The 12,673-nt window shown below is 37.6% G+C and overlaps 1 protein-coding gene across 6 annotated transcripts in view; it reads right to left on the reverse strand.

Annotated features, from left to right (window-relative positions):
• The window catches only part of MPP7 (MAGUK p55 scaffold protein 7), a 92,704-nt gene that overhangs the window by 30,204 nt on the left and 49,827 nt on the right, over positions 1 to 12,673 (reverse strand). For all 6 annotated transcript variants that reach the window (XM_060782466.2, XM_060782465.2, XM_060782464.2 and 3 more), the window contains 4 exons: positions 8,902 to 8,979; positions 7,183 to 7,263; positions 2,477 to 2,608; positions 15 to 96 (listed from right to left, as the gene is read on the reverse strand). In XM_060782466.2, coding sequence (XP_060638449.2) covers positions 15 to 96; positions 2,477 to 2,608; positions 7,183 to 7,263; positions 8,902 to 8,979 — 373 coding nt within the window. The remainder of the gene's footprint in view (positions 1 to 14; positions 97 to 2,476; positions 2,609 to 7,182; positions 7,264 to 8,901; positions 8,980 to 12,673) is intronic.

Here is a 12,673-nt window from a genome sequence, read left to right on the forward strand (position 1 = left end):
TAAGAAGGTCTTACCACTTCTATCTGCAGCTCCTCCTCGCATTATCCGAGCCACAATAACAGCTCCAGTATGTTCATCCCGCTTAATAGTAGCCCCCTTAAAAATGAATTCAAACATTGATGTAAATTTAATGCTGGACTGCACTGAACAGTTTTTCAAAAGAAAGTGTTCAGTGACTTGAAGAGGTTATTTTAGACTCCAACTATAATCTTTGCTCATGAAGGTTTCAGGGCTTCCTTAAATTTTCAGGTTTTTTATATGCAGTTTAACTATTGCATCAATAAGCAGCACATATAAAGAAATATAAAGCATGAAATATAAAGGGGTTTTCTACATAGACTGCATTATATGCTTCCTTAGGACAGTGTTTCTCAACCTTCCTAATGCCGTGACCCCTTAATACAGTTGCTCATGTTGTGGTGAGCCCAAATTATAAAATTATTTTTGTTACTATTTTGTAAGTGTAATTTTGCTACTGCTATGAACTGTAATGTAAATATCTGATATGCAGGATGTATTTTCATTCACTGGACCAAATTTGGCACAAATACCCAATATGCCCAAATTTGAATACTGGTGGGGTTGGGGGGAGATTGATTTTTCATTTGGAAATTGTAGTTGCTGGGATTTATATTTAACCTACAATCAAAGAGCACACTGAACTTCACCAACAATGAAATTGAACCAAACTTGGAACACAGAACTCCCATGACCAACAGAAAATACTGGAATTGTTTGGTGGGCATTGACCTTGAGTTTTCGAGTTGTAGTTCACCTACATCCAGAGCGCACTGTGGACTCAAACAATTAGAGATCTGGACCAAACTTGGCACGAATACTCAATATGCCGAAATATGAACACTTGTGGAGTTTAGGGGAAATAGACTTTCACATTTGGGAGTTGTAGCTACTGGGATTTATAGTTGACCTACAAGCAAAGAGAATTCTGAACCCCACCAACAACAGAATTGGGCCAAATTTCCCACACAGAACCCGCATGACCAAGAGAAAATACTGTGTTTTCTGATAATCTTTGGCAACACCTCTGACACCCCCATGGGTAAATTTGAAGTTTTCCCGTGCAAATATAATTAATTGACCCTAAAGTTAATTCATTTTGCAGCACTACTTTGGAAAAACACATTGGGGGAAAGTAAAGAATTTTAAAAGTGAAACATTTCATACATTAGTAAAATGGTTATTATAATTATAGAGTAAAACAACAGCAACAAATGCAGCAAGCGAAGACCTATTAAGATAAGTGTGGAGGTGTTTAAGAAAGAACTATCATGTTTGTTCACATAAGAAATTACTACCATTAAGGCTTTCTATAGGTCACTTACTTCTCCCTCATAGCTTAATGACTGTTACTAATCCACACCAAACTTCCCTTAATCTTTTTCAGCCATTTTCCTCTTCCAGCATGTCCCTTTTCCAGTTCTGAATACTCCTCACATATAACCCAGTTAAATTTGTAACACTTATTGATTCATGCTAGCACCTAACCCACAGTGATCTTCCCAAGCACACATCTTTCTGGATAAACTACCTATATTTACTCTCTTCATTTTCTTTGCAAGCGTTTCTTCAAACCAACAGAAGTTACTTCTAGTGTAAACACAAATTAATCCGGGGAATGACATCCACAACTGTCAACTTCAATAGCATCCACTAGCTTTTACATCAGTGAGGTGACAATTCCTTTCCCACCCTCAGCATGAGGGAGGGGAAGCACTTTGCTCCCCTACAGTGAAGGGAGTCCTGGCCGGGACTTCTTGTGGGCAGGGACAGTGGAAGCACACTCCCCACTTTGCTCATTCCTTCGATGACGCTGACCCACCCGCCCATATCCTCAACAGTATACTTTGCAAGGGTCACCGATGGTGCCGGATATGAATTCCTCCCCCCATCTTCTTGGGGGGGGGGAGGGGTTGCTTACACTACACTGATTAATCCATTGCAAATTGGGTGAGTGGGTTCTAAATAGCCTTTATATGCATAAAATAGAAATAGGTACACATCGGTGTACACCACAGGAGAGGTGGGATCGATGATGAATTCTCCACCTGTTTACCTAATGGGCCCCCTTGGGAACATTCAGGTTGCATCTGGGGCCTGTGGTGTCATGTCCATTGTTTGAGGATGAGTTGGTCTCTGGTGGCCACTGCCTCATTTTATGATACAACAAATTCAAGTGTAAGTTCAAGTTCATGTTTATGCCCTTAAATTGATTGGCAGATCACACAGATTTTGATATGTAACATATAATAAAAGGTGCCCATAGTTAACCCACACTGTTGTGTTATCTCATGATTTCACTGGTGGGAGAGCAAATCCACTGCATGTTTTACTTTAAAAGGCCCATCTCTTTTGATAGATGCATTAAGGTTCTAAAACTTGGGAATTGATAAGAAGGAAATAACAATACTGAACTAAACATACTTCAACTATTACTGTTTGTTTTTAAACAACTTACCAGTGGTTCTCTGTTTTTCACAAGTCTGATTATTTTCACAGAATCTTCATCATCATCAATATTATCAGGCATGGGGGGTAAGACAGGATCATAGTTTTTTTGAGCAACAGTATCATGCACAGAAAGCAAAGCCTGGGAAAAGAAATTAGATTCAAAATAATCATTACTATAAACAAATCCTACTAGATTTGCTTTTTGTACTTTATGGAAGCTAAGGAGGGTCCGCCCTGTTTAGTCCTTGGATAGGAGACTGTCAAAGATTACTAGATGCTGCAGGCTCTATTTCAAAGGAGGAACTGGCAAAATCATTTCTTATGTGTTGCCTAGGGAAACCTAATTTAAACCATGTGATTGCTGCAAGATTAGAAAATATTTAATGCCAACTGAAAATTGGGGCTACCAGTTGTGATGGCTACTACTAGACATGATGGATACATTCCTAAATATAAGAATGCTGTTACATTTATATCTTGTTTGTCAATTTCTCAGAAGCAAATAGTTCGCTACTTTGGTCTGATTTATCTCTGAAAGCCTCCTGAAAGATAAAAGGCTACATATATGTTTCTTTTTGAAGCTCTTGGAAAGTTTTCTTCATTTCCAGATTCATGATTTCAAAAGGAAAATTTATATAGGCGGCTTTCGAAAGTTACTTTGTTTTACCTACAGTTCTATGTGCATGATTCATTAATGTAAACATGTCCCATATTTAGAACTTTAAAGGAGGTATGATTTAAATTCTTATGCTACCTAAATATAAATATTGACATTCAACTAAATTCTTAGACATGATCTAGCTGGAAATGGTTACTGAGAAACCCTTTGCCATGTCTAGCTGCAGTATAATACTTTTCAGATGAAGGCATTAAGCATTCTCCATTTCACAACATACAGTTCAGTAAGAAAACAGTAAAATCAAATTCAAAGTTTGAGAAAGTTGGGGGTCACTGTTGTTATTATTTGAACAATCAAAAGAACACGCCAGACTTGATTTCTTTCACATCTTCCAAATAAACCACACACACACACACACACACACACACACACCAAGCAGATACTGCAATATGACTATCAAAATATTGCTCCCAGTACAGTAATCATATTACACCTCTTCCTCTTGACCATAGCATTTTTAATGTTGTACATTACTTCCTCTAACAAAAAGGCAATTTCCTGTCCTGAAAATATAGTTTTAACATTTTACACCCACCAGTTTGAACTGATTGATTTTCCTGTCACTGTTAGCTATTCAGAAATAGTAAACACCAAGCTAGTGACTTTTTTTTTTTGCACCTTCAACTTCCTTTTTCCTCTTGTTCAGGGCAGGAACCTCAAGAGACATTTGGGGCTGCTGCATTGCTCTTAAAAGTCCACACAAATATGCAGCCACTTAAAACCCTGTGGTTAAAGTATGAATGTTCTTTTGGATGGTATTTCTTTTCCCGGTATTTCCAAATTCAGCATTTCATTCTTTAATAGATTACATTTCAATTTTATTCAAGCATGTTTATTAATTTCATTTATCGTGTCAGAGGCAGACCAGACAGTTGCATTGCATTTTTTAACAAACAAACAAACACACAAACAGACAAACAAACACAAAGTTTGCAAGCTAGGTAGTTGATTAAATGTCCTTTGACCAGTAGCTGGCCACTTGGAGTGCCTCTGGTGTTGCTGCAAGAAGGTCCTCCATTGTGCATGTGGCAGGGCTCAGGTTGCATTGCAGCAGGTGGTCTGTAGTTTGCTCTTCTCCACACTCGCATGTTGTGGATTTTACTTTGTAGCCCCATTTCTTAAGGTTAGCTCTGCATCTCGTGGTGCCAGAGCACAGTCTGTTCAGCGCCTTCCAAGTCGCCCAGTCTTCTGTGTGCCCAGGGGAGAGTCTCTCATTTGGCATCAGCCATTGATTGAGGTTCTGAGTTTGATCCTGCCACTTTTGGACTCTTGCTTGCTGAGGTGTTCCAGCAAGTGTCTCTGCAGATCTTAGAAAATTATTTCTTGATTTAAGTCATTGACGTGCTGTCTGATATCCAAACAGGGGATGAGCTGGAGATGTCACTGCCATGGTCCTTTCACTATTGGTTGCTACTTCCCGGTGGATGTCAGGTGGTGCAATACCGGCTAAACAGTGTAATTTCTCCAGTGGTGTAGGGCGCAGACACCCCGTGATGATGCAGCATGTTTCATTAAGAGCCACATCTAATGTTTTAATGTGGTGAGATGTGTTCCACACTGGGCATGCGTACTCAGCAGCACAGTAGCGAAGCGCAAGGGCAGATGTCTTCACTGTGTCTAGTTGTGATCCCCAGGTTGTGCCAGTCATCTTTCGTATGATATTATTTCTAGCGCCCACTTTTTGCTTGATATTCAGGCAGTGCTTCTTGAAGGTCAGGGCACAGTCCAGAGTGACTCCCAGATATTTGGGTGTGCTGCAATGCTCCAGTGGGATTCCTTCCCAGGTAATCCTCAGAGCTCGGGATGCTTGTCTGTTCTTGAGGTGAAAAGCACATGTCTGTGTTTTAGATGGATTAGGGATCAGCTGGTTTTCCCTGTAATAGGCAGTAAGAACACCCAGAGTTTCGGAGAGCTTCTGTTTAACCATCTCAAAGCTGCCTGCTTGAGCGGTAATGGCACGACCATTTGCATAGATGAAACTCTCTGTCCCTTCTGGAAGCGACCAGAAGCATGTTTGTTAATGCAATAGATACACACCAACATTGTATATCATGTCAACTCCAAGTTATAGCATCCCTAAGACTATTCTATCCTGGGGTTTACTCAGCAGGATTTATTCAGTGCTTTGCTATTGCCCTCTCTTAAAAGCTAAGAGGGTTTGACTGGTCCAAGACCACTCGGCAGGTTTCCATGGCTGAGTGGGGTGTGAGTTTTGTCAAACACTCAAATCATTATACAATACTACCTCTCACATAATCTTTGCATTTTACAGCATGGTATGGATAATTCTGATTTATCATGCTGAAATTCACAGCCATACTAACGGATTACACACATGAGCTAAGCAACAGAGTTACTCCTTTTTCCCAGATGCAATAGATTCTTCAGTGAGTAGGTCTATGATCACTACTCAATGGCTGTATCATAGCTGAAGTTTCTTTGATATTAATCATTAAAGCATTCTTTGGTATTAAGCACCAAAGTGTATCTTTGGACATTGAACTGGACCATATGATGATTGTTATGATAATGGAAATGGCTACTATGACTTTATAATTAATGTTATTGTTTTAATCTATTGTGTATTTTATGGTTTTTATATTATTGTATATTGTGATATTGTGGCATCGAATTGTTGCCAGTGTTAGCTGCTCTGAGTCCCCTCTCGGGGGTTGAGAAGGGCGGGGTAGAAATGTTGTAAATAAACAAATAAGTATCTTATCCAAATGGATTTTCTACTTTAGGTGAAATTGTAATGTTCAGTTATATCTTTGTTGCAACCATGATATGTTTAAGAAATATGTCATGGAACATTCTGCTTGGGCCAATAGTTAATGCTTTTAATAATCAACCAGACATTTCTGATGAAGCCAAAAAGAAACCACTGTGGGGCAGAAAAAGCCAGGTGTGTAATACTATTTTCCTGGCTCATAACAATAATTTGTAATTAACCATAAAGTTCATCCAGCATTGGATAGCATATATTCTGATATCCACAAGATCCTCTGAATTAAATATTGTTCTGTGAAGAATCGTCACATAGTCTGAAACGACTGCAAATAACATCTAATCGAATGCTAAGTTCATGCTCCACAATGTAGGATGCAAGTACAGAATCCTTCACATATAGTCATCCAGACTGTTTAAATATCTCGAGCAAAGAAAAGCACATAACCTTCTGAGAGTTTAGCCCTCTATTTAAACCATTAGGAAGTTTCTCCTGCTGGGAAACCACTTTTATCTTTCCTCTTAAGCGTTTCTTCTATGCTAAACCTATCCAGCACTTTAAACTCTTCCTTACAAGACTTTACATTGAGGCACATCACCATCTGGACATTTCTTTCTAGACATGGTGGAACATACTAGTATAATATTGACAACGTGTTAGGGATTTTAATTCCATTACATATTGACTGCCTAAGGTAAATTTATGATGTAGCATCTTTCTATTATATAAGTATTTTTTAAAAAAAAAATCAGAAAAATCACCCAAGGTTCATTTGAACACAGATAAGAACCAGTGTTTTATTATTCTTCAAGATATGTGAGTTTCAGTTAAGTTTTCCAGAACAGCAACCAGACACATGAGAATAAAAGGCAATAGGAAAACAAATGCCTTACACCTTCAGACTAATGCTACCATGCAGAATTTTTCCTTTGCTATGTATTCATCAAGCCATTCTCTACTGGTTTATGTGCCATGCAACAAATGCACAGTTCCTTCTAGTTAGCACAATTCCATCTAAAGTGCAGACTTTCCCCCATTCTATAAGACAGAGGTATGTTTAGCATAGAAAAAAGTACTTATTCATCCCTTCTGACAAAATGTTTGGCTGCACTTATACTGGACATGTTTCACCAATCACAATAATCCACCGCAATGCAGTGACAATTTCTTTAACAACTCAAGCCATTTTTTCTAGTAATTTTGCAAAAACAAAAAAAAAACCCACAATCAGGCAAAACTTGCAGCAAACTTCAAAAGCAGGTGAGTGAACAGGTTTGCATTTTAACAGGTGGAAACATGTTCTCACCTTGAGGTTGGGTTTTGACAGTAGTCTTAGGAGTTCTCTGATCTCGTTGTTCAGCGGTTTGCTTTGCAGCTCCTCAGCCAACTATGAAGGTGATTTAAGTGACACAAAGAACATTAGCAAGAGCATTGTTTCACTGAGTCAGTGACAACCAAGAATCAATCTTGTTCAAGGTTATTACTTTCCAGTGTGTTCAGCATGAAGAAAAACAGACTATCAATCCTTATTCTTCATTTTTTTGGTCCTTATGCTAAATTCTGGCCAGGGCTTTCAACTGAGATTGACTAAAGTAATCATATCTGGCAACAGTACACCCAGATCACATTCTGGTTTATAGCAATGAGGGCAAATCCCAGCACTTCATCTAAAGCGAATGGTCCTTTGCGTGCAAACAAAGGGCTGGTTGTAAAAATGACTGGATCAAACCTTGACACTGCCTATAAAAAACAGCTTCTGAATGAAGTGGTGAAATCCACACTGCTTCCAAAAAGCCACAGTAGCTCTTATGTTTAGGGCTGGGATAAGGAACCAGAGAGCCCTCATAGAGCTAGTAGCCCAAATTTTATTATGTTTACATACAAAGAGCAAGCAGCCTGTTAAACGTCAAAAAAGTTAATAATAGTAACATGACCTCGATCAGATTACCAGATATTCAAGCTATTGCTAAAGACTGAAAAATGAACTTCAGCGACAAGCTCAATTTACACACCCTGTACCACAAAGCACAAATCTTGCCAATGGAATAATTGAATAAAATACCAAAATTCCTCATCATTCATTTGAAAATAAATTTTCATGTTTAAATAATACATTGTAGTACTGCACATTTCAGTGCGAAAGTAACTTTCAAATAATATATATTTACTGGAGTTGGGTGTCATTCTCTCAGCAGTGTACAAGAATAAATGTCACACAAAAATTTTGTGCATGTAATTAATCTACATGAAATTAGAAGGCAGTAACCAAGGCTAAAAGCACTGTACCAAAGGCTTCCCCTAAGTGTGCACCACTGTACCAAACGTACCTAAACTTTCACCTAAATCAGTTTAACTTGCTTCTTTTAAAAAATCCTGTCTACCTCAAGTTTTGTCATAGTTTACACAGGTGTGCACACAATTCATCAAGGTTGTAGAATTTAACATATAATAGAAAAAAAGGCAGGCTCGATTTTTATTAATAAAAATTATAGTAACAGGAAATTAAATACTCTATCAATGCCAACGGGTCGAATTTTATTTTTTAGTTATGAAAGTAATTTGGAAAGCTTTAATGTATTATAAATCTTTGCGTCTTTTTAAACTGTTATTTTTTGACCACCCCTTCCTATATCTTTCATAAGGTTAATTTCTTTTAGTTTTATCAGTCGTTTTTCTTACTCTGTCAGCACTTTAGCTATCTCATTCACATTTAGCTTTGGAAAACATTCCTCTTGTCTGACTCTTGTAACAAATCAGTAGCTAACAGCATCACTTTCAGTGTAGACTTCTAACTCATATTTTTATATGGTACTAAAGCAGAACAAGAGCCTATCTAGATGCTATGTTATTAGAACAGTAACACTGCTAATAAAAATCAAAACAACATTTGCAATCCTGCGATGACAACTCTTTGGAAACCTCTGCACATCTAGCTAACATGGGCCTATTCATATAGTTGCTCTATGTTTTCCTTCCAAACAGTTTAGGGAAGTATGGTGCCAATGGTCTCATCAGGGACACTTACATCATCTGCCAAGGCTGATGCTCCATACAACATGGGCACAGGGCTCTGCTTTTCATAGTAATGCAGTTTCTCATGAATCTAGGAAGAATGGAAGAATGTAGTTTACTTAGCAGTAGAAGCAGAGTGACAACATAAGCTGGCTAGTTAAACAACTCCAAAGAAATACCCTCAGGGAAGCATTTAGTAGTGAACATGTAGATATAATTCATCATCAGCTTCTGGTGAAGTGCTGAGTGCATGAAGTCAGAAGGAAAAAATGTTCAGTATGTAGACCAACCAACAGAAAAACTAAACATTTGCTATTTTCCCCCTTTACTTTGATTTTCTGTGCCTGTGTTTCCCCACTTATTCAGATTTGGTAATATTCTGAAAATGAAAAATCTGCAATGTTCATTTTGAAAAGGGGCATAAATGAAGTACACCAAGCTATTTATCAAGCCATATTTCACCACACACATTTTAGCTATATCAATGTAAAGTAAATAGTAATAATTTAGTTCTAATACTGAGAGGAAGTCCCACTGAACACAGTGAGTTATCTGAAAAACCGATATGTTTCTGGAGTTTTATTACTTATGTCACAACAAGTTTCTTCCACATAAATTATATTTCATAAGGTTTAACATTTTTGGACAAAACAGGTAAGATGATGATGTGAACAATTCACTTTCCCCCAAACCTTTAAAAACATACATGATGTTCATGTATTTAAATATACTGGGATAATACGACAGTGTTTATATGCAGTTGTTGCCTTCAAGTCATTTTCAACTTATGGTGAACCTAAGGTAAACCTATCAGGAGGCTTTCTTGGCAATATTTGCCTCTGCCTTCCTCTGGGACAGAAAGATTGTGACTTGCCCAAAGTCACATCATCAAATGGGAATTCAAACCCGTCTCCAAAGTCATACATAGTCCAATGTTCAAATTACTATGAAAAGTTCCCTCTATTATATTGTTGCTTTGTGCCTTCAAGTCGTTTCCAAATTCTAGTGACCCTAAGACAACTGCATCACAAGCTTGATTTGTTCAGAGGGAGGTTGTCTTCCTCTGCAACTGAGAGTATATAACTGGCTCAAGGCTACCCAATGGATTTCCATGGCAGACTGGGAATTCAAACCCTGGTCTACAAAGTTATAGTCCAATTCCCAAACCATACTTCTTTTTCAGTGTTTATCCTGCTTGATCGGGGTCTGCTGTATTGGTTTGTTGTCGCTATTTTACCTAGTCATGCACCTGATAAGGGTGTATTCCAGCAGTCTTCAGATCATTGTGCAACATGTCCAGCCAGCATTGCTTTGGTCGTTCCTTTGGTCTCTTGCCGCATACTTCTAAGTCAAGAGTAATTTTGCAAATGGACTCATCTTCACCTCAGAGAGTATGACCATACCTCCTGAGGCACGATTCTTGTAGTTTGTCAGCAAATGGGGCAATGCCAAAGCGCTGCCAGATGTCATTGTTGCAGATGTAGTCAAGACGTGTGACGCCAGATGTAAATCGTAGCATCCTCATCTCCATAACACCAAGGTGGCTTTCTGTTTCTTTAGTTGCTGGCCAACATTCAGCTCCATATATAGCGGCAGCCCTTATGAGAGTTTAACAGATTTTTGATTTCAAATGATCAAGCATCTTCTTGTTGCAGAGTACATGTTCCGTCTTTCAGGAGTTTGGTTTGCATTGCCCTTTAGTTGCTTGAAATAGCATCCCTTTGCATTTTCCCCCAGGGTTGCTACAGTTTTAGCAGCACCCTGGAAGTTAATTATTAACAGAGGCTGAAAGCCAGCCTGCAGGCCCTTGCAGCTATTGGTTTAAAAAAGAATCTTTTGGTCTAGAGACCGCCCTTTTTCTTGGGGATGAGATCTCCAGCCTCTAGTTCAGGGATGGGGAATCTATTGCACTCTTGCTTTAAATAATAATAAAAAATCATATCATTTTTTATTACTGGCTAATGGGAATTCACCATCATCTAAAGTCCAGATGAAAATAATAATAATCTAAATTCTAGAAGATCTAATAAATGTATGGAGCCACTCACAAACATGTCATAGTATTACAAGTCTGGTTCCTCCACAAAACAGACAATGATCTTTCACAAACTTTTCCAGGCATTTTAAAAAGTCATCTAAGAAAATAACACCTTGAAGAAAAAAATGTTTCATATGAAGCCATCCGGCAGTGAACCTGGACTTCATTGTAGGGCTATCGATCATTCCTCTTAATCATCGGAACAATTTGTGTATATTTACTCAAAAGTGCATCCCACTGTCTTCAACGGTATTACATCCTAGGTAATTATGTAATAGCATAGCCTTAAAGCTTTTATAGCTTTCATTATTCCTTCCACACCATTCTTAAAGCTAGGACAATCAAGTCTCTATAAAACATCTTGTATAATAATACCAAATGACTTCATACTTTGTATAGTATTAATAACCCTGCATTCTCCTCTCTGCTACAGTATTCCAGGCTGGCATTTTCTAATGAGCTTTCCACAGTATCTCTAAGATATCTTTTCCTAGTGGCTCATGACTAATTGTGAACTCAATAATGTCTACTCAGAATTGTGTCTGCTAAGGGGCACAACTTTCCACATGCTTTAGCTAAATCTCATCTTTCACTGGGTTTTCCAATAATTCAACTACTGAGAGATCCTTTTCAAACTCTTTAGTCTCCTCAATGCCCTGAATCACTTGCAGCCAATTGTAGACTTCAGTACCTTGGTATTATATCCTTACTTCAAAACATGTCTGCACAAGTTAAACAACACCTGTTCCAAAGCAAAACCTTGGGGAACCACACAGCTGGTTCCTCCAGTGTGAAAACGATTTAGGTCTTACCCCATGTTTCCTCTTTTTTAACCAATTGTCACTCCATAGTTTTCCTTTTAAAGACATTAATAATGAACTATTGAATGTTTTGAAGACTTACTCACTTAATCTTTTGTTTACCTTAAAAAAAAAACCCTAAATAGTTAAAGAAGCTTCAGAAAAAATATTCATATGTATGTCCAGCAATTAAGGATGCTTTTGATCAGATCCCCTCAATTAAGCTGTAAACCAGTCTTCCATTAACTGGTTTCTGTTCAGTGGTACATCAACTTCAGTGTCAAGTTCTTATAAACTTCTTGACAAATGCCATTTAAGTCTGATGATGGTTTGTTCTTCAGTTCTAAAAATACTTTTTTCATTTCTCTCTATTTGAACATTTTTCACAGTAGAAATACAGGCAAAAGTTAATTTAGCTTTAATTCCGCCTTTAATCCTTATAATTAGGGTGACTGTTTTGGCTGTTTATAACTTCATTTTGTGTAATGTGACTTTAGAACTATTTTAAAAGGTTTTTTAAAAAAAGAAGCAACGTGTTCTGGTAACTTATTTGTTTTTTATATGTTTTTATCCATTGTACATAACCTCAGGGGCCTTGGGGTGCTGAAAGGCAAAAATGAGTAACTAAATAAATAAATACAGAAATCTGAAAGTTCTTCTACCTCTGTAAGTTTTAACAGAACAAATGTCAATATTGGTTATAACCCCCCTTTACTCTGCAGAGTTATATGATTTTCTTTTTTTTTTTTAAAAAATGTGATCTTTATGAAAGAAGGTTTTCTTCTTTGGTATCTTTGTTTCTCAAACATCAAAATAAAGCAACTATTATTTTAAATTTCAGAAGCTTCATTCAGTTGAATCTTTTCAGTTAATAAGTAAGAAAGGGTTTTGATGTCTTTGCTTATAGAAAGAGATCCCCTTCATGGGTAGAGGAAATTCAGATTAAA

Source organism: Anolis sagrei, chromosome 6 (genome assembly GCF_037176765.1).
Source record: "Anolis sagrei isolate rAnoSag1 chromosome 6, rAnoSag1.mat, whole genome shotgun sequence".
NCBI lineage: Eukaryota > Metazoa > Chordata > Lepidosauria > Squamata > Dactyloidae > Anolis > Anolis sagrei.